The sequence below is a fragment of the Tetrao urogallus genome (assembly GCF_951394365.1).
Source record: "Tetrao urogallus genome assembly, chromosome: 13".
Taxonomy (NCBI): Eukaryota; Metazoa; Chordata; class Aves; order Galliformes; family Phasianidae; genus Tetrao; species Tetrao urogallus.
This window is the reverse complement of record NC_136826.1, coordinates 9,685,324-9,712,807: the sequence shown is the minus strand read 5'-3', so window position 1 is coordinate 9,712,807 and position 27,484 is coordinate 9,685,324. Positions and strand designations below refer to the sequence as shown.

The window sequence follows — 27,484 nt, the reverse complement described above, 5'->3', positions numbered from 1 at the left end:
ACATTTGTTTTCAGGTGAGGGCAAACGTTTTAGGGTGCTGCTTCTGCCAGGAAAAAATCCAAAGAGGAGAGCTCCCCTTGTGTTTGTGATGTTTGTGCTTTATACTGTGGTGGTAAAATCCTTCTGATATCTTCTGGGACCAGGAGGGTTTCACAGGGAGCAGCCTGCTATAGCAGCACCCTGCTGTAACAGAAATGTTCTGCTTTTTTTTATTGGGGTGCATGAGACACTTCTGGCCCTTTCTGTACAATATTTGTGTTGCTGCTGCAGCAGGTCACAAAGCTGCTTTGTTCAAATCTTCCTATGAACTTCTGAGGCTGTGTTACAGCAGCAATCCGTTGTGCTGCAGCTCTCACCTGGCATCGTCTTTCCTTAGCAGCTGGACCCGGGCAACTGTGTGAGACGCACACATGGAAGTCTTCTGTATGCGTGCTCTTTTGATGTTTAGCTTTTAAAGAAGAAATTACAATTAGTTTGTTAAGATCAAGAATTTTCTTTTGATCTTTTGTGAAAATGGAAAAAAAAGAAACACCCACCCCTTTCCTCTGTCTGAAAAGCACAGTCTGTGCATGCGCCACAGCTCCATCCCAGTGGAACTGAGGCTCGGCTGGGCAGGCTGGGAGGCTGGGTTGGTGCTGCCTGGTCACTGGGGGTGACCCAGCAGTGCTCCCTGCAAGCTGTGCTCGCTTCCTTCTGTAACTCCCAGCCTACACGTGGGAACCTGGGACTCCCAGGTTTACGTTTCATGGACTGTGGTATGACGAAGCCCAGAACAATTTACTGAGTCGACCAATGCATTGGTGGTGTTCTTATGGTGTAGGCTCCTCTGCTCTGAAGCTGCTGGCTCCTCTTGCCCTCTGCTGTGGTTTTTTAGTTGTGGGTCTTGTTGTGCAGAGGGATACTGTGGTGAGAACATGGCGCTCGGGATGAAACACCAAAGTGGGACAGGGAAGAAGAATTGCAGTGAGCTTTAAAGCTCGGCTTTGATTTGCTAATCTCTGAAAAAGAGTAGCCTTGTGGTCTGGCCCTTGATTTCTCAAATTAAAGTAGCCGCTAGGTGGTAAACTTGCTCCTTCCCCTCAGGAAGAATGACTCATGGAAGCAGCTGATCAGAATTACTCCATGCTCTTTTTAAAGAGCATAATGTCTTTGTGCTGGTGGTGGAGCTGGAGCCAAGCCTTGTATCAGATGAGGAGGAAATAGTGTTTTGGAAACTTTTAGCATGTTCCAACTTCGAAAGCCTCAGGTTTGCATTCCTGAAGAGCTGCTCCAGGCCCCCTGCTTAGCTTAGCAGCCCTTCTGTATCTCTGGGCTGGTGTGTGTGGGAAGGGAAGGGGAAATAGTTTCAGAACCGAGAGAGCACCAAGACAGGGTCTGACAAGGAAGAGAACAGGTCTGCAGGATATGGGTGGGAGATGGTGTCAAAGCATGAAACAGGGAGAAAAAGCCTGCAGTATCTGATGCTGATTTAAATGTTGCAAGCAATGGAGCCAACATCGTAACAGAGACTAGGGGCGGGTTTTTTCAACCAGAATGGCAGTGGGGTACTCTGGGCTTCCTGATTGCTGTTGCTGAGTCACGTCCAGGCATCACAGGGCTGGCTTCTTCGGGTTCTGTTTCATTGCTTCCCTTTGCCTTATTGAGATGGAAAAAAATGTCAGGCTGATAAAAAGTAGAAGAGCTTAACGGAGCATCTCCAGAAGGATGGCTTGGTACCCACTGGAGCGCTGGGAGTGCCCGCAGCCCTTTGGTATGTATGATTGCAATGGGAGGGTCCTGGAGAGTGTGCAAACCATGCCAGCGCCCTGCTGCGTGGTCTGATAGGAAAAAAGCAGCAGCTGTCTAAGTATTGTGATACATTAATCATGAGATAAGCATGAGAGCAGTCGCTGTGTTTTTGTGTGTGTGATTTAGCATGGCAAAGTATTGCTTGCTCATAGAAGGGATATTATTGTTTAAAAAAAAAAAAAAAGTGGTTTAAAGCTGTATCTCTCAAGATTTAGAATTTAGGACTTGTGAAAGAAGTGGGTCATTGAATTATCTTCTGTGTCCTTTTCCAGCTGTATAGATGCTAGATGTTTACCCAGTATCTGCCAGCACTGGAGACTGGTTTGCTTTTTGGTTTTGTTGTGAGTGAGAGCAAAGTTAGGGATAAAGAGGAGAGAGCAGGAGCTGACACTGCTCCAGTTTCCTCCCTTTGGAACAGGCAGTGTGTGCTGGCAGCTGTGTGCCTCTTGTCTGCTAAGGGAGGCAGCTTTAGCAGGGCTGGGAATTCATGCTTTCAGTGCAGAGGAAATATATGAACGCAGACCTCTTTTAACCCTCGTTCACACATAAGCTTACATGCAGTCTTACTGGAAGATACCTGTTAGGCTGTTCTGGTGTGTGCTAGCCCTGTGATGCACAAGCACAGTTTCTTAGCTCTCTGCTGGGGTGAGTCTTGCTGGCCCTGTCCCCTCTGCTGCAGGCAGCTGTGCTTCCTGGGAGCAGATTAGCTGAGGGACAGCACAGCATTCAGTGAAACCTGATTTTATTATTAGCTGGCAAATAATAGCTTTGAGCTCAAAAAAAAAAAAAAAAAAAAAAAAAAAAAGCACCATTAGTTTTGTGTGCATACTGATTGAGTTTTAACCTGGTTTGCCTTTGTGCTTTTGGAATGTGTTAAAAGCATCGGTTCTGGCAGAGCAGAGTCCAGCAGCTCATGTGCCTTCCTGGACAACAAGTTCCCAGCAGCAAGTGCTCAGCACTTTCTTTACTGGTGTGTTCTGCACCAGTTTAGTGAATAAACAGGGCTTAAAAGTTAAGCAACACTGTTTTCTACAGCGTAAGGCTCAGTAAAGAGCTCAGTGTATCACTTTGCTGTGCAGTGCCAACGTTTTTTTGGAGTGGTGCTTTTTTGTTAATAGGAAGTGCTTTTTGCAGACTGTGTAATTCAGACTGTTTGCACATGCTGCTTTTTTCCCTTCCTGAATTAAGGCTGAGCTGCATATTTGGTTCCTCTCTAATTCTCTCGTGTATACAAGAGAAAAGTGAACACGGCCTATCATTTCATTGGGATGCAAAGCTTTCTATTTTTGTGTTCCATGGGCTATTTTTGAGGCTGAGTCCTGATTATATCTTTTTTCTCCCAACTTATGCTATTATTAAATGCTTAGATCTTCTTGTGCTCTCACCGTTTCCCTGCCATCCTAGGCAGTTGCAGAATCACAAAATGGCTTGTTTTGGAAGGGACCTCAAAGGTCGTCTAGCTTCAACCCCCATCTCTGGGAAGGGTTCCAGCCTGACTAAATCATGCACCAGGTCAGGCTGCCCAGGGCCCCATCCAGCCTGGCCTTAAGCACTTCCAGGTATGGGGCACCCATACTTCTCTGGGCAGAAGACAGGTTTTGTGTTGTAGCCTACTGCCAGCATCTTCTTGAGAGGGCCAGGTCAGGCAGTGGGTTAAGGACACTTGATCAAGAATGTTTATGAAGTTTAGTAGCACGCTTCCATCAGTGAATGGAATTTTGAAGTTTTGTGTTCAGGTAACTAAAAATCATTATTCACTTGAGCTGTTTTGATAATTTGTGTACACCTCAAAGAAGGAGGGAGAAGTGACTGCAGGAGGCAAGTGAGCTTGGCAAGTCTGCGCAGTGTCACACGGCTGTGTTGGTGAGGTCCTGTCCTCTGATGGGGATTTTGCACATCAGTTTAGCAATAAATACAAGGGTACAGTGGAAAATGAAATAGAGGAAAAAAAGTCACTATGGCTCTGTTTTGGATCCTTTCCTCCTGTATGTTAGGTCTATCATGTGTGCTGCCATCTTTCAAAGATGGGGAGTTGGTGTGCTTGCACAGGCTGTCTGGGAGGCAGGCGTGGTTGCAGTACAAGGGCTGCCTTTGGTATTGGGGGTATGCAAATGGGTGTGTAAAGTTTTCTGAACATGTTACCTTTCAAGACCACAAGTGTCCTAATACTGCTGTATGTCTTCCCCTCTGATGGGAAGAGCAATGCTGCCTCCTGTTTTTTTGGGACAAAATGTCCAGTGGACATTTGCCCAGTTTTTTTCTAAAATGTCTTCACATCCTACTCTAAAAACATTTCTACTCTTAAACCTTTCCATTTGCTTGCAGGTTTGGAAGCTCTGGCCATGGATCAGAAAGGCTATCGACGAGGGAGTTTCCAAAGCAGCACTAGTGATGAAGATATGCTAGAAATAGTAGGAGCATCTCTGGACTTCTCTATGGCAGATGACGATCCACCACTCGACAGAGAGATGGCAGGTAATACCGTGCATCTATCCTCTTTTTTTTTTTTATATTGTCTTTTGGTAGGACTCCTTGTTAGTATTTTCTCTGTGGATCTCTGTGGTCTCTGCTTAGTGTGAAAGACAAGCCTTTCCTGGCACCAGCACAGTTTGCAGTATTCTGCATTGCGTTATAACTGTGAATAGTCTTTTGCAGAATGGCCAAACAATTGTTCATGTGTTACACTTGGCTTCCAGTGTTGCTTTTTTAACAGTGGTTGATGGGAAGTGTGTTGTCTGCAAAGTAAAAAATAACCTTAAAATAAATGGCAATTGCAAGAAGCATGTGAATGACTTCAGTGTAATGGAGAGGCACTGCATGTTTTTTTTCCAGCATGTGAGTTGCTTCAGTACTGGCATACAGTAATGTGGCAGGGAAGAAAACTGCTCTGTTAACCATCTACGTGATCATCTTCATATTAAATGCAGCATATCCTGTCTTACCACTTTGTTTTTTATGTTTGAGTAGTCCTTTCTGGAATTTCCAGAAGTAGCTGTTGTAGGGAAGAGCTGGCCATGCTATGGGGGAAGTATCTTTATTGTAGATGTGAAAGGACTGAGAGGAGTTTGTGATATGAACAGACTGCCCTTTCTGCTTCCTTTTTTCCTTGCCTATAATTTTAAAGATTGTCCTTGGCCTTGCTGCTGTGGATAGGAAAATCTTCAACAGAGGAAGGGGGTCTGATGCTGAGCAGCATGAACAGCTTTATCACCACTTGTTGGGAAAGATCTGTTGCTACTTCTATCTAATCAGAGTCTGGATTTGTGAAATCAGGAGGGGAGATACTAATCTGCAGTGTATCACTGAACTAAATAACTCAAAGAAGACAAAGTCAAATTTTTCTAATCATAAGTTTGTTTCACAGCAAAAGTATTGAATTTGAACAGCAGATTGCAAGTCTCCATGACTTCCCATAAACCTTTTATCATCTTCTTTCCCTGTTCCTATTTATCCTAGGGCAAAAATTAAAAAGTAATCCTTCTGTTTTACTCCTTGCATGCGTGATCTGCCCTAAGGTAGTGCAAATGAAGACAGACTTCCTCAAATGCTTGTCACCTGCCAGTAGCTGAACCCACTCTTCCCTGGAGATACTGTAAGGAGTTTGTAGTTGGTCCCTTTTATCATTTTAAGGCTCAAGCATGGGAACAATTAGTGTGTTATTGTTGTGCTTGCATCAGCTCTGAGTGATAAGTGCTTCTTTGTGTGTGAAGGGAATGTGTACAAGACATATGCTGTTTTGTGAGTTATGCTGACTGCAGCTAATGGAAGGGACAATGGCTAGTCCTGACAGATGAGCTCTGTTACAGATATTAGGCACTGTCCTTATTCCAACCTGACGTAGTGATGGGCATCAGTTTTATAAATGAACATCCTTGGGAGTTCACTTCACCTCATCTAAAACTCATAATAACTTGTTCAGAAGAAAGTCCAGCCACATGTTAGTTAATGCAAAATTAGATACGTAGGAAATAATTGCTTTGTACATGCTGTTAATGGAATTGTGAGTTCATGGTTTTATTACCTGCTCTTGCAAACTGCTTTTTCCATAGTTTTTTTGGATATCAGATGTCTGAAGTTAAGGAATTATGTTTCATATTTAGAGAATGGGTTAAATTCTTTCTCTAACTTCTTGCAAGGAAATTGTTGTTCTATTCTTACTTTCGAAACAGTGATAGATAACATAGTTTATGCAAATGTTTTGCTATTTTCCCAAAACAGCACTCAGTTGTTTCCCTCCTTATTTAAACAAGGTTTTGTCCATCTCTGCTCAGTGGATTTGAAGGCTGCAATTGCTTCTATCAAAAAAAAAAACAAACTTGGTGTCAGCAATCAGTGAAATCTGTTTGAGCACGGCTGTCTTTGGTCCTTGCAGTGGTGAGGTCTGCCCTGCTGAAATGTGCAAGCCGGAATAAAGCTGGTGAGGACAGTGCTGAAGGAGACTGTGGTGTGGCAGCAGAACAGCTGTTTGTCTGCCCCTGATCACTTTAGTAAACTTGGTTGTGGAGAGAAGCAGTTTCAGCAAAAGGAGCTCTTTCTGTTTGCAGGAAGCATAGCTCTTTGTGGGTTTTGAAACTGGAGGAAAAGGGGAAATTTAAAAGGGGAAATAGTTTTCCCTAAACATTGATTTCAGTTCTCTCTACAGAATTTCCCCTACTGAATTCAGAACATGGTTGCTGACAGCAGTGTGTCAGGTGTGCAGCCTGTCATGCAGGTGGAGCAGTGGCACAAGCTCTACTGTGGCTGGATATGTGCTAAGTGATGTTTGTCTTATGGTAATCTTCTGCACGTGCCTAGTTGGGATGTGTCTGGTGTGCTGTGTTTGCTATCTGACGTGTGGTTGGGGGCTTTTTTTAGTGAAGCTGTTTAAAACCAGAATCCTGCTTGCTTCTTCTTTCCTATACTTCTAATACCATTACACAGGGTATTCAAGATGCATTTCTACAGCAGCAAATCTTTTTCTATTTTTTATTTTATGGAATTTATAAAAAGCTATTTCCTTGTTGATTGATTGTTGTTGAGTACTGAGGCAGAGAATTATCCACAGACGCTTGAATTCTTCAGACATACCAACTTGGAGCTTCACATCATTTGCAGTTGTCTTCTCATATCCCTCCAGCCCATGCCTTGCGTTGTTGACAGTAATCCAGCCATAGCTCTTCAAAGCCAGCTGAGAAGGTGCTGGTTGCCACTACTTTCTTGGATGACTTACAAATCTATTGCATACTCCAATGCAAACAGGAATGAGTGGGATTCCACTGTTGCTTTCCTTCTGTTTGGAAACCAATGAATTTAGCCTTTAAGATACTATGTCTTCAGCCAGTTGCTCTTCCATGAGAGAACTTTCCCTGTTGTTCCTAGAGAGCTTAATTTAAGACCCTCTGAAGAAGGTTCTGTAAAAAAGCTTCATGGATCCCCAAATACATTGTCAGTTAGATTATTGTGTCTGTGGTCCTCTTCCATTTCAAAAGAAATAAAAGATTTACAAAGCCAGGTTCCTTAATAGAAGCACTATTGGAACAGATATCTTTGCAAATAATTTGCCTTCTTACTTAGATATTGCTGTCTGTTGTTTGTTATCAAGGTAAGTTGTACTGCATTACCTTGATAGTCCTTTTCAAAACTGTTTAAGATACAAATTATTCCCTCTGAGTAGCAGTTCTGGTTGGGAGTTTAAGTTTGGCAATGATGCCATCTTATTTTGTGCTTTTCTTAAATGACTCTTCCTCAGCTGATTGCAGTGGGAAGGCAGCCCCTGGGTGTGCAGGAACCAGGTGTAACGCTGGAATATCACAGTGGCTTCTGGACGTACTTTAAAATGTAGTATGATGAAAGCAGATTTGTGTTCCTCATTTCTTTTGAAGGAAAACTTAAAAGACTTTCCATCCTTTTGAACGTTTTATTTTGTTGTAGGATTTAAGGAGGCTTGCTGTTTTTCTTTTGAGCTCTAAAGGAAAGAATTGAGAAATAGAATAGCAGCAAACAACATGCTATCTAAGGTGTAACAGGGTGATAAGCTAGTACACAGGTATGTGAGAAGAACAGTTGAAACGATAACCCTGACTACATCTGGTGTAGGTGATATTGTCAGCCATTCAAACCTGGAAGTCCTCTTGTTGCTGCCGGTGTTGCCTCAGCTGGCAGTGCTTTTGTCACTTGGGCACACTTTCTTCAGATGCATCCATCCTTGACCTCCGCATTAGACAGGTACGGTTTCCAGAGCAGCAGAATGCCCTGCTGAGCTGCCAGCCAGCACAAGGACAGGACCAGTCAACCTTTGCTAAGGTGTAATGTTTCAAACTTGTGAGATACAGATACAAAAGACAAGCTACCATTGGGAAGCTGGAACCAGAAGAACGTAATCAGTTACCCCTTTGAGCTCTTATGTGCATAGAGTGGCAAGATAAAGGGTGCTAATGAGGCCCTGGAGGGGTTGTGAAAAGCACACTGGCATATTACTTGAGGGCAACAGATAAATTCATTGCCTGCCTTCTGGGAGGCAGTAAGCAGAAAGCATTGCCACCAGCCAGTTAGCAAGTGAGATGTCACCCACGTGGGAAAAGAAAGGCTTTTGCAGTCAGTCGATGGCTGACTCACTGCTGTCAGGAATCTGCATTGCTAAATGCGTGAAGGAGACCCCGAAGTTCTCATTGTACAGCTTTAAACCTGTTTAACTTCCAGTGCTTCTGTAAGCACATAGCATTAGAAGCAAGTTATTCTCCATCTTAAAGCCCGTGCGCAGTCAGCTTCAGCCATCTGTGTGCCGCGCCTGCAGCACGGCAACCGGGCGCGTTTCAGCGCTGGGAAACGCGCTCTGCCAGGAAAACGTCCTGAGCGCTGCCTGAGGAGCTGCGCCTGCCTCGGGCTGAGGCCCTGGCACTGCGGGTCAGGAGCTGCGCTCGGTGCAGGCAGCCGGCTCCCTTTGCCCTTGCTCCCCGTGCCTCTCTGCTCCTGCCCCTTGCAGGAGGTGGAGGGCTCATGTGACTGTCGCTGCTGACGACATGCTCAGAGTGCAGGAGAGCCCAGCGCGCCCAGGGTTGGTCTTCACCTGAATCCAAAGGGAAAGGATATGCAGCGAGCGCTGCCCTAGAACGAGCAGCTCCCGTTTTCTTTTGACTCCCGCTGCTGTGCGATGGGCTTTCGAAGGAGCTTCTGCAGGAAAAGGAGCGCCTAAGTGAGGGTGAGGAGACCGCTTGCGGAGAACCTGAGCGGGGGGACGCAGCCGTCTGAAGATGCACGTTGCAGGCGGCAAGCAGCAGGCTGCTGGTCGTGGCTCTGGGGCTGTTCTCGTTCCTCTTCCTTGGATGAAAGGCTGGTTACGGAGGGTGAGCGGCCAGGGTGGTCTGTGGGCTTTGTGCCATGCGATGATTTCTTACTGCAGGTCTTCCTCTTGTTTGTAAAATCCTCTCTCTTTCCAGATTTGCAGCAGCAGGAGAAGCAGTGTGGAGGGAGGGAGTCCCCCTCTCCCAGGTGCTGGCGCTGCTGTCTTGCTGTACTGGCCTGCTGATTAATAAATCCTCTGGGGTTCCTGTACTGCAAATGACAGATGTCTGTAACTTCAACAAGCTCTGCCTTTTTCTTTTTTTTTCTTTTTTTTTTTTTTTCTTTTTTTTTTTTTTTTAAGCCAGGAAGAATATAAAAAAAAAAAATGGAGCATTAACCCGTTTGGGAAAGAAGAGATGATCAAAAAGCTTAAAAAAAAAAAAAAAAAAAAAAAAGTGTTTGAAAAAAATGATGGGTGCATTTTAACTTACTGTCTGTGGGTATTAATGTGGGTATTAAGTACTGATTTAAAGATGTATTCGGAACTGTGGAGAGCTGCAGGATCATCTTCATTTTGTTTTGACGAGGCATTACTGAGCATATTTCTGTCCTTTATTCCTATATGGATTCCGTAGGATTCTTCATTTGCAGTGAGCTGAGGCAGGAAATATGATCTTGATAAATATTTATGGCTGTCAGCCATTTTATAGTTCAGTTATTATACTTGGGAAGAAATACAAGGACATTTTCTCATTATCTTTCGTCAAATGGGCAGCTTACCCTCTTGCACAGCTGTGAAATTCCCATGTATTGCTCAAATACTTTGGGGCCCTGATTTTGTAGTATGAAACCCTCTTCATAGAGATTCCCAGAGCAGTTGCTGAATGTGGTATTGGCGGTACTATATATTCTGATGCCTGTGAGTCTTCTGGTCTGGAATAGCAGGTAAACCTTGAGGATTTGGTTACTGCAGCCCCTTTTGCTTGCTGGCCAGTGCTGTTTGCTGGCTTTTTGCCTTTGAGGTCTTGCTGTGTTGCTCTGTGGTAGCTCTTTCAGTTATTTATGATATATATATCCAGTTATTATTATTTGCAGTTATTTCAGAAGAGCGAGTAGAGTTTGATGCCAGTGTCATCTTTTTGTACAAAATGCTTCTCAAAGTAGCATCAGTTGCCATCAGTTTCAAACTACCATAATAGTTCACTTTTCCAGATAAGTAGCTGTTGTCATAGAGCTGATGTTCAAAGTCTGCTGTAAATGTAAAAGATGGTCCTTTAAGTGGGAGCTGGACAAAGGTGAGCAAGGTGGTGAGGACACGGAGAATACACCATAGAGTGGCTCATGTAGATGTGGAGTGGTCTTTGAAGTACTAACATGCTTGTGGATGGCTGTTAGCATTGAGCTGATGTGTTGGACAAAACCTGCCCTACTCTCACTGAAGTTCTGCTAGAGCCACAGTCATTGCGTCAGTTTAGGGACGTAGTGGCGTGGTGGTGATGGGTCGATGACTGGAATAGATGATCCTAGTGGTCTTTTCCAACCTTAATATTTCTGTGAATTGAGATTTATGTGAGCTGTTGTTGACTGTGTCGATGCCCCATAGAAGCAACTCACCCATATGGGTTTACGTAGGTAAACGGGCAGATGAGTTGCAGGTATCTGCTGGACATGGTGAACCTGGTTGTCTACTGTTCAGAAGACACAGAGGATTTGAGTTCAGAAGATTCAGAAGATTGTTTAAATGTGTTACTTTCATGAGTTGTTGAGGAGGGTTTGGTCTGTCAGATTTGTTGGATAGTTGAATAGTATTTAAGATCTCCAGTGGGCATACTTGAATGAGGAAGTCTTTGAAAACGTTGACACCAGTTTGCGTATGTCCAAGATGTCCAGCTGACTGCAAAAATGTTGAAGACAGAGTACTTCCTCAAAGCATTTGACAAATATCCCATTTTCTTTACAGTGCAAGTTGGGTAGGCTGTATTTGCGGTCTGTGAACTCCACTGATTGGGAAGATCTCTGAGAACTTCACTTTCTATACATATATATCTGTATCATATATATAGATAGATAGATATACACACGTATGTATGTGTGTATATGTGTGTGTATATATTTATCCCAAATGAAGTAGGAAGGCTTTTTTTCTCTGTTCTTTCTGAAGTAGGTTATTTTGTGGTGCTTTTCAAGTATGCTGTGTGACTGATCTTTTCCTGAGGCGTTTTCTCTGTTAAGAGGCTGCTATGCAAATCTGGGAAGCGGGCTTGGAAAGGCATTGTAGTCGTCTGTTTTTCACCTCTCTTGCTTTTAGATGACAAGGTAGAGAGCAGTAATTTCAAGTTCTCCCCACCCAATGACATCTTCTGCATGGTGGTGTCTGTAATCTAAATACAGTGAATGAAATACTAAGCATTATCCTTTTATATGGGAATTTTAACACTTATTCTCCACTGCCTTTAAATCTTGACCCAGTTTTAATTTTAGCTTTTTTAGTTATTATATTCCTCTGAACTGTAAACCTTCAGTGCCTTACAGAGCTATAGAACTTCTACTAGATTTGCTCACCTGTGCAAGTCTGAAAAACTAGCTTCTCTACCCAAGGTCTGCATGTGTATGCCCTTGAAAGCTCTTTTTGTAGCAGTGTATTGAAAGAGAAGGAACATGCATTGTGGACTAGAACATGCCTGACTGCTTTACTAGGACTGTGTGAGCCACTGCTTGCTCTGCAGAACACAGAGGGCTTAAGTGGCACTTGGTGTGCTCTGGACTGCCAAGTGAATGATTTGTTATTTAAGGCAGGGATTTCCAGTTCAGATGAGAAGTGGGCTATTGAGGACCTCAGTATGTTTCTGCCTTCTCATAGCTTATCTGAACTGCCTTTGGTTTGCTGCTGGCTGGCAAGCACTTACTGAGGTTGCTCAATGTGCACATTATCTGGCTGGCAGCACCCTTCTCTTATTTCCTGAACAGCAGCATGTTGTACAAACCTATTTTTAAAAAGTTTTCAGAACTGAGGTTTGTGCGTGGTACGTTGCTCTGTGTCCCTCCAGGAGTGGAGTGCAGTGGCTGGGTGTCACTGGTGTGTTGTCTTCCTGTGCACAGAGGACAGAGGTGGGTCACAGGTGCAAAAGGAGAGGTTGTCAGATGCATTCTGCTCTAGTTCCCATTCAGCTGGTGCGTCCTTTCTCTGCCATGTCTTAAACTGAATGGAAGAGGCTTTGCTTTGGGACGGGCTGTGAATAGAAGGTAGTGGGGTGTTCCTGCTGGCTTATGATCTGTAAAGATATCAAGGGAAAGAGTGGTGACCAAGCATGCCAAAGATGCCTCTGCAACTTAGTGTGTAACAGATATCTCCTGATTGTGTGTTCGTCATCATCTGGGCTCAATGTAAAAAATGTACTGCTCTGTCTTTAATTTTCTTATAACGAAAGGCATTCTTCACTTGAGCATGGTTTGAATCATAACTGTCAATGAGTGAAGGCTGCTGATCAGAAGAGCTGAAGTCGTGCAAAGAAGGGATTTGTCAGCTCTCAGTTCTAAGCTGCCCTTTCTGGTTTGCATACTTTTGAAATGGTGATTTTCTTTTACTGTGGTTTTAGCTTTTAAAAATGAAAAAGCAAATGGCACTGCAGCAGGCTACAGTAAAGCTTAGGAGGTCTCAGGAGGACTGTTAGAGCCATATAGAGAGGCCTTGGGAATGGAAGTAGCATGAAAGGGTTCTTAAGGGAGTGTCAAAATTAGTATTTGGTGTGTGGAGTAGCATTGTTTGTATCTTCTGTGGACAGTTTTGTACAGTGGAAAAAGTACTGCAGAGCACTTTTCATCTCCAATGTTTCTTGCCCTTTCAGTATCTGATGGCTTCAAGAAAATTATATGAAGTAAAATTACCGAAGGATTTTGTAGGTATTGACTTGGAGCAAAGGCCTCAGTACTTGTACAAGCAAAGGAATGGAGCTTGGACTGAATTGCATAAAAGGACTTGTTCCTTATTGGTTAATCTGTTGAGAAGACTCTTTGATTTCCTTAGGTAAAGCTTGAAAGGCTTTTGTTTAGTTTTCCCCACTTGCCCTATGCATTTCATCACCTTCAAACTGCTTGAATAGGGCTTTAAGAAACACAGTTTTAAAGGAACAAGCACTAAGTGTGACGTTAATAGAGTTTCTAAAGTTTCTTTAGGAGGATGTCAATATTTTGTTTTAGGAGCAAGTGAAATCAGGAATAAATGTGTGAATGTTTCCAGGTGAAAGAATTTTAACTGCATTTTCCAGGGCAGTGAAACCCACTGGGGTCTAGGGCTTCTGCTGAGAAGCTCTAAGGGCAGCTCTTGTTCTGCTGCTTTTCTGCTCAGTCGCATTTTTCTTTGGCAGGGCAATGGGGAAGACAGGATGCTGGGCAAGATTTGTTCTCTCCTTACTCCCCTGACCCCAATGCTCTTGGACAGTTCACCTCCTCCCTCTTCTGCCATCACCCTTGCCGCAGGCCTGTCTTGCTGTGATCAAGTGTGCTCGTGTATCCTTGCAGCTTTTAGCATGACAGAGCTCTTCTGTCATCCACAACCTTGCATGGCAATGAAATTGGTCCTGTATCTGACTTAATAGGCATTCTTCATTACCTGTTTCAACTGAAGGTCTCTGTTCCCACTGACTGAAATGTCCTTTTGATTTGGCCAGTAGAGCCTGTTAAATGGCACTGGTTGACCACCTCTACCAAGAACATCAGGGAGTGATCTGTGATGGAGGTCATAGTGGTGGTCCAGGGGCTGCTGCTCAGCTTGCTGACACTTGCTTCTAGCTGCTGTACATGAGAGGAAAGCTCCTAGAGGCCTGTGGTGTGGGTGGTCATTGGCCCGTGCATATGATGCCTTAGGGAGGAGGAAGCACTCAACAGAGGGATGGGCTGGAAAGGAGGCAGGGGCCTGGCTTCTGGAAACAAAGGCAACCCTAGTCCATTGGGCTGAACCTCCTTTTTTGTGATGAGGTCCAGGACTAATTTTTTTTTTCCATGGCAGAGGATGTTGGAACTGGGGGAATGACGCTTAGGAGGTTTTGCTTTGAAGCAGTGATATACTCTGCACAGTTTTTGCATGCCTTCAGGAGAACTAGGTCAACCTTTCTCACAACACAAGTGATTAGCTTTCCACATTATGCTTACATTGCCCTCCTCAATCTCTTGGTCTGCACTCCCAACTGAGCAGAGACTGTCTTGTCACCAAAAGTTTGGGAACATCCCAATTCAACATCATCTTCCATGGGCTGGAGCAGAGGAGACAGAAGGTCAAGTGATTTGTCATTGACAGGGTTCACTGGACCTGAAGAGAGACTGCAAACTCCTGAGGTAATACAGGAAGGAAGGCACGGCTCTTCTCAAGCTTTAGTTGCTTTCTCTCTGCTTTGTGGGCACTACTCCAGTGATGTCTGGGAGGCAGATGGCCATTTGCTTCTCCCCACTCCCATTCGTAGTCCTGGTTTGATTGCTACTTTAGTCTTGCTCTGGATCATCCAGGGTTCCCTTCAGTTCTGCTGGAGGTTTTAAATACTCAGTTTCTCCTCTCACTTTCCTCAGGTGACAAAATACAGCCATGATATACCCTGGATTTACGGAAAAGTTAAATCTAGATGCTAGTTTACTTTAGTGCTTCCTCAGCAGATGTTTCCAGGAAAGAGCCCTTCTCCATGTGAAATGCTGGAGCTGGGGAAGTGTGTACAAATGTTGGGTGGTTATCCCTGGAATTCTTAATTGGTAGCATTTAGCTAATGGAAGAGCTGATAAACTGATTAGTTCCTCCAACTTTCTATAGTTTGACCTCGCTCAGTATTTTGATGAAGTTTTTTTTTTTTTAAAGTTTTTCCTGAAAAGAGGGAAAACTAAAAAATGCTCAATTTTTTCCCCTTACTTTCCCACCAGGCTTTACCTCATATAATGGAGGAGGGATGAACGGTGCAAGCAAAATGATGGATTTTCTGGAGGAACCACTTCCTGGTGTGGGGACCTATGAAGATTTTAACACTATAGATTGGGTGCGAGAGAAGTCCAGGGACCGGGACAGGCACAGAGAGGTAATATTGTTTTACTCCTCCTCCTCAGCACTTGAGGCCGAAGAATTGACTTGCCTGGAACTAATCTTAGTTCTGATGATGTTACTAGGGAGCCATTTGCAAGAGAAATATCTAGGGTGGGAGTTTCCTTACACCATATCAAATTTGCCCAATTCTGAAGCATAGCAAAGCCTGTAGTTGTACTTATGGAAGGTGTATGCATTATTTGGAAGAATTATATTACTTTTACGTGGATTATATGGAAGAACATAAGCACCTATGATCCTGCTATACACAGTGCTGTTGATAAAGAAATGGGATACTCTTCTGAATGATTTTCTTACTGAAATTTTGCTGCATGGTTGAAAAAGCTGGAACAAATTCTGCTTCTGGGACTTCAGTGCTGTCAGCAGTTAAAGGGATCTGCTTAGAAAGCAAGGGATGTTTTAAATAAAGTACCAGTGTCCCCAACATGCTCTTGGTTCATGAGAAGCTCTTGCTAGTGGAGTTCTTGGAGTGTTGACTGAACTAAAGTTGTCTATTTACTTGCCAGAATATTCTGTAACGTTTTATTTTTGAGCCTTACAAAGCAACTTGTGATTTAAGTAAGAACAGTACACAAGCTGAACTCAATCCTTGCTGCTCTGTGTGTGGGAATACAATGTAATGTCATCACTTGTGCAAGTACACGCCCAACTAAGAGGCTCCATGCCCAGTTGTTGCCACTCACCCCCCCAAATGTTCCTTTCTATGCATTCTGAGTACAAACCCCAACATTTTTTCACACGTACGCACACGGAGACATATGCAAAAACAATGAATGTGAGTTTGTAACAGGACAATCTATTTCCTATTTACAGAAAGACATGTAGATAGGAAAATTTTAAGAAATTGAAATTGGGTAAAGCTAGAAAATACTGCTGGCCAAAGAGATGTACATTGGTCAAATAAAAACCTTTATCAGGGCAGTAGTTTTGTCTACTACTTAAGTCCTCACTTTCATTCAGTAGCTGTGGTGGTGATGAACAGTGTAGCATTTGAAAGACAAAATGTAGAGGGGAAAAAAAAGAAGGAAAATCATTGAGAAAGAAAGGATTCTTTCTCATTTTAGTGAGGACTTGTTGTTTTCCTCAATGTGCCTTTTCATCTGGGAATAATGATGGTGTACTGGAATGCTCGTGTTGTGAAAGGAGCTGGGGCAGCGGGCACACAGTAGCTGTTGCTTGCCTCTTTGTGCTGCTGTCAGGCACAGTCAGACTGACAGGGCTGGCAGGCTGCAGCCATCCTTGTCTATTGCAGGCAGACCCAGCCAGAGCCTCCGAGGAACTCGCTGTACTGCGGTATCTGGGGTCTGAGGACAGCTCCAAGTCCAGCTTTCAAGTGCAATCAATGCTTTTTTCTTCTAGAGCTCATAAGTCATTTCCAAACTCCGTTGGTTTTCAGCCTGCAAATAGATAATTCTACTACTCCTTACAGATATTGAGGGAGCAGCTGGAAACCATGAAAAAGTTGGTCACAACTGCTTTCTCAGTTGGTGTGGTATCAATACCACAAGGCAGCACAGAGAAGTTGCTGGGGGCAAAGTGCTCGGGGGGCCCCATAAGCATTCTGATTTGCCTGTGGCATCAAGCTAGTAGCAACTTGATACTGCTACAGGGATGCTCTCACTAACAGTGTCACCATGTGCATCTCAGAGAGCTTACACCAAAATAGACCAGTGTCTCAATTGATTGGTTTTTTCTTATTTGATAACCTTTTTTTCTAGATTACCAGCAAAAGTAAAGAGTCAACGTGGGCCCTGATACACAGTGTGAGCGATGCCTTTTCTGGCTGGTTGTTGATGCTGTTCATTGGGTTGCTGGCAGGTAAGAACAAACCTTAATTTTAAACATCGATTCCTTGCATCAACTCTGATATATTATTAGAACAGGAAAATTTGTCCCAGAAACAAGGGCTGAGGGACTGCACTGATGCTTGTCTCTCTGCTACTGCTTTGTGATTTAAGGAGAATTATTTCTAAATGCTCTGAGGTCCTATTTGTGTAAACGCCAAGATAACAAAACTCAGACTGAAAGCTGTCCTGGACACTGTTCTTCGTTTGCTGCTGGTACATCGCTCTGAAATAGGCTGGATCAGAGGGAAGTGTTAGGATGTAAATAATCTTGGAATGCTTTTTATTAACACTGGAGGGGCTGATGCCAAGGAATGCTAACAAGATTCTTTTTTGTCCTCCTCACTCTTCATGAGAATAAAGGGTGAGAGATGTTTCTTGCGAAGTCAGGTTTTTTCAGCAGTTGACTGACCGAACTCTTTAAATTAGTTCAGAAGGAAACTTTGAACCCAAGAGTAAAAGATATAGATCAGCTGGATGCAGGTCTTGGTAGAAGGCAGCTAAACCTTCAACATGAGGGATGATATTAAATCTTCTGTTAATATTTACATAGAAAAGCTGCTGGCGAGTTTTTCATTAACTGGAAGATATGCCAAATGTTATCTCTGGAGCCTATATTAGGATTTACTGCTACAGATCAGAGGTCTGTATTCCTGGCCTCTGTGTTGATGTGGCATTTTACCTAAGAACTGAGATGATGACGCTTTTTGCCTTGGGGATGCTGTAGGAGTTATTCTTAATAGGAAAACAGAAAATTACTTGAAGCTTCCTCTTATAAAATAAAAATTACTTTCCTTACTGACTCTTTTTTTGTTTTTAATTGGGATTGGAAATGTTCTCTTCAAATTCAGTTATTCCTTGTCCAGCCTTAGCACTGTTACTATAACTTGTGGATCCCAGCTCTTGTGCTGGAGACCAGTGACATGTTTTATGTTCTCCAGGAACATGATAGGACCAATTCCTCCAACTGATTTTCATGCTATATATAATTCCATGTAATTGAGAATGATTAGTTTCTAGCGCAACTTAGAATGATTTTTACTGCAAGTATGGTTAACCTTGGAAATGTTGTTAACTGTGCTTCGTTGTGTGACCTTCTTTTCAGTGTAGACTTAAGCAAATCCTTCCTTTAGCTCTGTAAAGAGTAATAATAGAATAAAAGATAATTGTAGGCAAAAATAACAGTGCTGCTCTATTTAATGGTAGGTAAGTCAAAATAGAGACAGAGTAAAACAAAACAGAGACTTTCAGATATCTGAGTCTGCATCATATGCTTACTATTAAATTTTCATTTTTTCTAAACTAGGTTCCTTAGCAGGTCTAATAGACATTTCTGCCCACTGGATGACAGACTTGAAAGAAGGAGTGTGTTTAGCAGGCTTCTGGTTTAACCACGAGCACTGCTGCTGGAAGTCCAACACAACCTTTACAGACAGAGACAAGTGCCCTGAGTGGATGAGCTGGTCGCAGCTTATTATTGGCCATGGAGAGGTAATGTGTGCCTAGAAATACTTTCAGTGCTGAATATTCCATTTCCAGCCTGCGTTGTCTTGGTGTGTTCTGTATATATGTTCTAGAAGTGCAATTAGGTTTTTCACTGGTTTAACTTTGAATTTTGGGGTTTTTCAGTAAGCAGGTTACATGTTGTCCTCATTGGGGCGTCAAAACATTGACACATTGACAAGTGCACTGCTTTAGTTGTTTGAAACTTGCTGCTTGGAGGATATTTTTCCCATGACCATTTTAAAGGACTGCCAGACAAACTCAAATCTTGTGTTACTAGCAGCACTATCAAGTAGAGCAAGCCATCTTGACTGGGAGTGTTTGTGTACCTTGTTTGCCATTTCATATAATGGCTTTTGGAAATATGGTAGGCTCCCAGTCCTCTAACTCAGCATATGCAACTTGTCCTTGAAACTGCAGGCTTACTGCAATTCGTTTTGATCTGATGATAACTGTATTTGAGGTTACCTGCTATTTCTGTGTGCTTGCTTCAGAGCCCTGGTTTGATGAAAGCTTAATTGAATTTGGTTAACTTTCTCTGCATTTCAGGGAGCTTTTGCATATATTCTCAACTACTTCATGTATGTTATCTGGGCTCTGTTATTCTCCCTTCTTGCTGTGTTACTTGTGAAAGGCTTTGCTCCTTATGCCTGTGGCTCAGGAATCCCAGAGGTGAGTGAGAGTGAAGGTGTGGGGTTTTTTTTTTTGGTATGTGTTTGATGTGTTGGATTTTTGTTTGTTTTTAAGGTGGGATAATTGAAAGATTACATTTGCCTGCTATGTAACTGTACTTACATCAAGTCACCATATGTTTCTAGTATATATGTTTTTTTTTCCAAACTTTGTTACTGAAACATGTCTGGTTCTAAGTCTCCATATGATCTCTTTAAAAAATGAAATCAATTTACTGAAAGTAAATGCCAAAACTTACTACAGAAGGTACAAACGAAAGTGTGCTGTTTGTGGAAGACAGAAAAGCAGCATCCAGTTATTTTTTGCTAGGAAAAGCAGCCCTGAAGGAAAGGCTGAAGGGCTATTTCTGTCGTTGCATTTTTACTGACTGTGCTACCTTTGATAGCTGGGGAGGGAGGGACTCTGATAACTGTAGTGGAAAGCTAAGGCAGGACTGGCGCTGCCTATCAAACTGGGAGCTCTGACCAGGGCTTGAATGAAAGCCTGTAGAGCTCTGTGTGCTTGACTTCCAGATCAAAACTATCTTAAGTGGTTTCATCATTAGAGGCTACCTGGGCAAGTGGACGCTGATCATCAAAACCATTACCTTAGTGTTGGCGGTGTCCTCTGGCCTGAGCCTGGGAAAAGAGGGCCCCCTGGTGCACGTTGCCTGCTGCTGTGGAAACATCCTGTGCCATCTCTTCACCAAATACAGGAAGAACGAAGCGAAGCGAAGAGAGGTAAAGTGGTGCAGTGATATTTCATCAGGAAGGGTGAGACTGTAGTAGGGATGTAGACACAGCAGAAATGTTTAATGCTTTCATTGCCTCTGTCTTCAATGCTGATGATGGGCTTTGGGACCACTGGAGCTCTCAGTTGGATGACTGTGACTGCAGTCATGATAAATTCCAGCCAGCTCTGAGCTTTAGTGAATTTGGTGTTGCAGCTGGATGCATATAAGTCTATGGGGACTGATGGGGTTTATCAGCCTGTACTCAAAATGCTGGTTGATATTCACTGTAAGACTCTCAATTACTTTCCAGTCATCTTGGGATTGTGGAAAAGTGTCAGTTGACTGGAGGTTGCAAATGTTTTCCCAGTTTTCAAGAAGGGCAACAAAGATGACACTGCTAATTGAAGATCTGTCAGTTTCACTTTGGTGCCTGGCAAAATAATGGAGAAAATTGTTGTATGAGTTAAAGGAAAAAAAAAAACCAACTAAAAGATAATGCAGTCACTGGTTAACAGACTTATTGTCCTTCTAGGGCAAGGTTACCCATCTAGTTGACCAAGGGAAGCCAACTGATGTCATACTTCTGGGTTTCAGCAAAACTTTTCATACTGTTTCTCACAGTGTCCTTCTGGACTAAATATACAGCATACAGCTCAACAAAAACATAATGTGATGGGTGAACAATTGACTGAGAAGTCAGGATGAAGGGGTCATAGTTAATGGAATTAGAGCAGGCTGGTGGCTGTCATTAGTGGGGCTTTGCAGGCCAAGGCTCTTCAATGTTTTCATCAGTGACATGGGTGCAGGATATGAAGATGCACTAAGAAAATCTGTGGACAGCACTAATTTGGGAAGAACTGTTGACTCTATCAGAGGTATAAGGAGAACATAAAAATATTAGTTTTGTTTAACTAAAGCTTTATGTGAGGTGAAATCAGTGTGAAATCAGGTGAAACAGAATATGGTAATTGCAATTGATGTTGGTTCCGCTGATTTAGGAGTTGAATTGCTTAAATGCTAATTGTTTCTGGTTTTGTTTTAGCTACTTAGGAATTACAGGAGTTAGCTCACTCCATTTTTTCCCTCTTGTCTTTAAAACAGATCAGACAAACTTACTCTGTAGTGATTGCAGATTTATTTGTACCTTTTTTTTCCTTAAGTAAAGACATCTAACAGAAAAGTGGAAAGTTTTTGATGGGGAAATTGAAAATGTGTGACTGACTTGAGTTTTTCCTCACAGGTTTTATCAGCAGCTGCAGCTGCTGGTGTGTCTGTAGCTTTTGGTGCACCGATTGGAGGAGTGCTCTTTAGTCTGGAAGAGGTAACATCAGCATTTTCTATTAGCTCTTCACGAGCCGTTTTATTGCAAGAACTGACCCTGCTGGTTTGAAAATACAGTCCATTCATAACTACTTGGGTGTGGAAAGGAAACCCTGTTGAATACTGACTTGTGGTATATTTTAAGTCTGCCAATCAACCTAAACTTTACTGGGGATTCAGGTAATTCTTATGGGTGCTGGAGAACCTTATTTTGGATTATGTATTTCTCTAGCTTTGCAGTAAACCTGCTAGATTTCCCCAACCTGTCCATGCTCACCAACACTGCTCGCAGCTACAGCCTCTCGTGTTTTCTGTATGTCCATATTCTGTTGTCAGCTCTGTCACAGGCTGCCTCACAACAAACTTATCTTGCTCATCAAACTGCTTTTCTTACCAATGAAGTTTTGATTTGTATTCTTTTGATTCAGACATGAAATACATAATCACTTCTGTCTTCAGGGTTTAACTAAGAGAAAGAATGGGATGGCTTTGCTCAGCTGAGCAATAGTTGTGGTAGCTGCTATGGCAAACACAATTGCTTAGCATTTCTGGACCTTGCAAGCATGCAAGACAAATACTCCTCCAAATTCAGCTTATAGCTTATCTGTATAAGTTGTCTCTGCTTAAGGGATCATAGAGAGCCTTTGCTACACTGAAAATGTGTGCAAACCAAGGTACATCCTGGTTGTTGTGATCTGTGTAGAAAGGAGCTCAAAATCAAATCTGGGGTGCTCAGCTGAAGTAGAGGGTATGTATCCAGTGAACACCAGTCTCAGTCCTTGCTTTGTAGTTCATGCAATAGTGGTTTTGTTACGGGGCAACAATCAGTGTCCTGTCAAGTGGCAGAATCTGCTTTGTTTTCCTTTTTAGGTCAGTTACTATTTTCCTCTCAAGACACTGTGGCGCTCCTTCTTTGCTGCTCTGGTAGCTGCGTTTACTCTGCGCTCCATCAATCCTTTTGGGAACAGCCGCCTGGTTCTCTTCTACGTGGAGTTCCACATGCCATGGCATCTTCTGGAGCTTGTGCCATTCATCCTTTTGGGAATTTTTGGTGGGCTCTGGGGAGCTTTCTTCATTCGCAGCAACATTGCCTGGTGCAGGCGACGCAAGACAACCAAGCTTGGTAAATATCCTGTGCTTGAGGTGTTTGTAGTGACTGCCATCACAGCCATCCTGGCCTTCCCGAATGAGTACACCAGAATGAGCACCAGTGAGCTGATCTCTGAACTCTTCAATGACTGTGGGATTTTGGACTCTTCCAAGCTCTGCGAGTACGTGAATGATTTCAACAGCACCAAAGGGGATGACCTGCCAGACCGAGCTGCTGGCCCGGGAGTTTACACAGCCATGTGGCAGCTAGCTTTGGCCCTTATAATGAAAGTCTTCATCACAATCTTTACCTTTGGCATGAAGGTGAGAATTAGCTGTGAAAGATGTTTTTCTCATTCTGTGCAGAAACTCTGCTCCTTAGAGTTTTTTTTTACTTGCCCAGTAAATTGACTTTTTTTCCCCCCGAGCCCTGTTAAAAGGGGGGAAAAAAACACCTGTGCTTTTTGAGGGGTGATAGACTGCAGTTATTCTGTTGTTAGTAACTGAGGGCAATAGAAACCTTTTATCCTGTGTGTGACCGCTAGATCAAGCTGCTGGGTCATGGGAAAGTCCTGTGTTCCAAACACCATATACTTCTAACTCGTCTCTCCTTAAGCCTTTTTTGATACTTCTCCTGTATCCCTCCTTTCCTAATTGCAAAGTGACATGAAGCCAACGGAGTGGGAAAATCCTGTGAATTACATAAATAAGTACTCAAATACTCATGTAGTTGGAAAGGCATAAGGGAGTGTTGGTGGTGTTTTAGCCCACACTAAACTGATGTATGGCTGTTTCTCCTGCTCAGAAAGATATACATCCAAATTCTGTTACAGAGGTCTTAGAACACATGTTGTTTCAGTAAGGACAGCATTTGGCACTCTCAGTGCTGTTGCTTGTTCAGTTCAAGGACACAAGGAGGCGTTCTCTCACCATTTTTTTGGTGCTGGACAAGCAGAAGTGATGGAGCATGGCATCCATACCAATTTTAACTTTAGTATAACCTCTAAATCGGTCTTGACTTAAACTTTTGACTGTCACTAGCCTTGAACACTTTTTCCCTGAGAAATGGCATATTTCCTGATGTGTTTTTTCATAGGTCCCTTCGGGTCTCTTCATCCCAAGCATGGCAGTTGGTGCTATAGCAGGCAGGTTGTTAGGGGTAGCAATGGAGCAGTTGGCATTTTACCATCATGATTGGATCATCTTCAGTGGCTGGTGCAGTCAAGGAGCTGACTGTATCACTCCTGGCCTGTATGCCATGGTTGGGGCTGCAGCATGTCTAGGTAAGCAAGAGATGTCTCTTGAAGTCCTAGTGCAAGTTTGAATCTTGCTTGCCTATCTGAATGTGTAGTAGTGAAATGCTGATGATGTTCTTGTAGTCTGTGTTTAAAAACAGAAAACAGGAAAAACAAACAAAAAAATGGGCTCAATCTCAAGAATAGGGAACGTCATAGTCTAGCATCTAATATGTTTATCATCCTGTTTGCATTCTTTTACTAGCATCAATATATCATTGGACACGACAAATTTCAGTGGGGAATCTCCTGAATATGTAGCTAGAACAAGTGAGACTGGCCAGTGGCTTGAGATTTCCATATAGGGAAACCTTGCTGTTAGGAAAATTAATGATAGCAAGCAGAGGATGTCAGGATGCTACTTAAGCTATACACAAAGGTCGTCATAGAGATCATTTCATGAATCTCTTTATGGCTGTTATTTGTAAGGCCACTTTATGTCATGACCAGACTATTTTGCAGCTAGCTAAATTTCATGTTAAGTAACAGCAAATTGGCACTAGGAAATGTTTTGACATATTATATAGTCTTAAGAAGTAAGTTTAGAACAGATAAACCACATTGTTCACAGAGCTCTGTAATTCAGATGATGTGCAATCAGAGGACATGTGGCACTGGGGTATGTCCTGTTGCCTGTTGAAATTAACGTCATCTTTGGAGGATGGCTGTAGTAAATGTCAGGACAGCTTTCCTGGCTGTAAATCTCCATTAACTGTGTTCATGTCTTCTGTTTTTCTGTGTTCTTTTTGTAGGTGGAGTGACCCGAATGACTGTGTCACTAGTGGTCATTATGTTTGAGCTCACTGGTGGACTGGAATACATAGTTCCTCTGATGGCAGCAGCCATGACCAGCAAGTGGGTGGCAGATGCTATTGGGCGGGAGGGCATTTACGATGCCCACATACGCCTCAATGGCTATCCTTTCCTGGAAGCCAAGGAGGAGTTCTCACACAAGACACTTGCAATGGATGTAATGAGGCCACGGAGGAATGATCCTCCTCTGACTGTCATCACTCAGGACAGCATGACAGTAGAAGACATTGAGACCATAATCAATGAAACCACATACAGTGGCTATCCAGTGGTGGTGTCACGGGAGTCCCAAAGGCTTGTTGGATTTGTCCTCAGGAGAGACCTCATCATTTCAATTGGTATGTGCAAGGAAGCAAGGTGCTCTACAGATAAATGATGCAGAGTGCAGTTTGAGGCCTTCAAGTAGCACCAACTCTTAATTTACTTCACAGATTTGAGTCAGTAGTGATGGTGGCTGTACTTACACGAGCCTGCATCTCCATCTCCCAGCATTGTGGGGTTTGCGTGCATTGAGCGTGAAGGACAGCGTGGCTTGACCAGTGCAGTTAGTATGGCTGTGCTGAATTCATAAACTTTGTGAAGCATGAGGTGTCTTGAGCTCTGTGGTGTGTTCTCCAGTGTGTGGTTTAATGCACTGTTGTAACACAAGCTTGATGTCTGTTGTATGGATGGTGAGAAGTTTTGGTTCCTGAGCTGGCTATATGCTAGGGCAGAGGTAGAATACTTCTTGTAATAAGTTGCCTACAGCTGTGACTCAACCTTGTGTGTTCTTCTAAGGTAAGTTTTCAGTCTCAGGACATACAGCACATTATTTTGGAGCACTCAAGTATTGCTCTTCTGATACATATATGGCCAAATGCTTATGATCAAGTGGAATAAAATACAGAAAAAGTGCAGTAGCATATAATTATGGACATCTCCTTTGTTTTGTCAGGCTATTCTGTGGTATGGCCATGAATTCGTGGGTTTGTGTTATTCTGAGTCTCTTGGGAATCCTTTAAAAATAATATTTTCTGCAGGATACATAGAAAATGGGATTTTGCTTTTGACAGCCTGCTTTGAATATCAAGTCTGGTGTTTTGGATGCCAAGTTATTCCCTGCCCAGTGAGTCTTGGAATGTAAATATCAAATTGAAACAGCAATACAGCAGACATCCAAATTGTCCAAGTAGCAGCATTAGGCAGTAATGCACTAGTGTGAATATCTGAGCAGCATCAGGTTCTTGACACCATGTTGATGGCTTTTTTTTTTTCTTTTTTTCCTATTCTTGGCTCTGGTTAGGAAGTGTGGAGTCTAAGCCATTAGGTTATACACTTAAAAATACTTCTTTAGCTACCCTGCTGGGACCCACAGCAGTGACTGATAAAAGGACAAATCACTTTATTTACCTGCTCTTAAACTGGTGAGTTAAAGATCTCCAGGACTTGCATTTATACGACAGTTATCACCGTGCATGTCCTCTGAATGGAAATCATATGCAGCAGTTACTATTTCTGGAGGTGAAAATATGCTGTCTCTAAAACTTTGTGTCCTTTTGGCTGGAGCAAAATGCTGAAATACACAGGCTTGACATTAAGCAAAGCCCTGTAACGTGGTGTGCTGAGCTTACCGTTATGGTGAGGCTTTGAAGTCCTTAGAGAATAGAAAGGAAGATGGAATCATGTCACCACTTGGGTCATTAGGTATGAGTCTTGAGTAACTTAAATGGACTTCTAAGGCCATCTCAGTGTGGCAAAGAGAAAAAGGTATGCCCTTCAATTTAGAAAAGAGGCATGATATTTAATCAAATATTTCTTCTTTCAGAAAATGCACGGAAGAAGCAGGATGGAATTGTTAGCACTTCAATTATTTATTTCACTGACCACTCTCCTCCACTGCCGCCAAGCTCCCCCTCAATGCTGAAACTCAGGAGCATCCTGGACCTCAGTCCTTTCACAGTGACAGACCAAACACCTATGGAGATTGTTGTGGATATATTTCGCAAGCTTGGATTGCGCCAGTGCCTCGTTACTCACAATGGGTAAGAAGGTAGCCCTGGGCCTGAGGTCCCAATGGGTTGTGCTGGATTAGTTAAGGTCATTGAGGTGTTCTGCTCAACTTTGGCAGGAAAACTCCATGCAGGAGTATAAGAGTTCATTGGGTTTGGATCTAGATGATCTTTAAAGGTCCCTTCCAGCTCAAACCATTCAATGATTAAACTTCCAGATCTGAGTCAGAACCTCTTCTTCAAGAAAACAGAAGCCTCTAGTGTGTAGAGATAAGCATTCCTCTAGGCAAATACGATCTGGAAAGAAACAGCTGTGAACCCTTGAACCTCTTTCAGTTGAAACAGTAACTGTGAGCTAGTGAAATGGTCAGACACAGCTGGGGATGGGTTTGATATACCTAAAATTAATGAAAAGCTCTCAGCCTTTTGTTACAAATCTGGTGATGTATCACGTCATCTCTTGAAATCACTGTGGTATCAATTCTGAAGCAGTGTGCTTGGCGAGGTGGGAAGGAATAGGAGCCAACAATTAAAACAAGCAATCTGCTCCTTGAAGAGCCGAAGTAAAGAGGAGTTCTCTCCCTGTCCTTTGTTGTCCCTCGCTGTGGTGCAGTTGGACCAGTCGTTCTTTCCAGTTTCTGACAGAAAATAGCATTGTTAAGCAACCCTTCCCAGCAGAAGTTGTCATAGTTCCTATCGTGACTGTTCCAACCACTATGCTTTGGAAACTGAGCTGCTGAGAGAAGCAACACTTAAAATGCAATCCTAGATGTTCAGGTCCATCTGTTTGGAGGAGGCAGGTAGGTGTTAATAGAAATCATTAGCATGTCTTGGTAAAGTGTCTGCTGGTGCTGACGAGTACCATATTTTGCATGAAGTTTCAGTGTTGGATCCACATAAGTGCTTCAGCTACTGCAATACGTTATAGTTGCCGTAGGAGAAGTTATGCAAGAGCAAGAATACATTCCTTGGGTGCTGATGCATTAAAAATGTGTTTTCATTTTTTTAGGAAACTGCTTGGGATCATTACCAAGAAGGATGTACTAAAGCACATTGCACAGCTGGCTAACCAGGACCCAGATTCTATACTCTTCAATTAA

General features: G+C 42.9%; 1 protein-coding gene across 1 annotated transcript; it reads left to right on the top strand.

Moving 5' to 3' along the window:
* Positions 1–1,704: 1,704 nt before the first annotated feature.
* Positions 1,705–27,484, top strand: LOC306951391 (H(+)/Cl(-) exchange transporter 5; the record flags this gene model as incomplete). The annotated part of the gene is made up of 13 exons (XM_079541880.1): positions 1,705–1,750; positions 4,114–4,263; positions 14,950–15,101; positions 16,846–16,945; positions 18,278–18,462; positions 19,024–19,146; positions 19,680–19,886; positions 21,120–21,200; positions 22,070–22,612; positions 23,385–23,571; positions 24,336–24,734; positions 26,201–26,417; positions 27,394–27,484. The coding sequence occupies 13 exons, from the start codon at positions 1,705–1,707 to the stop codon at positions 27,482–27,484; spliced, it is 2,481 nt and encodes an 826-aa protein (XP_079398006.1).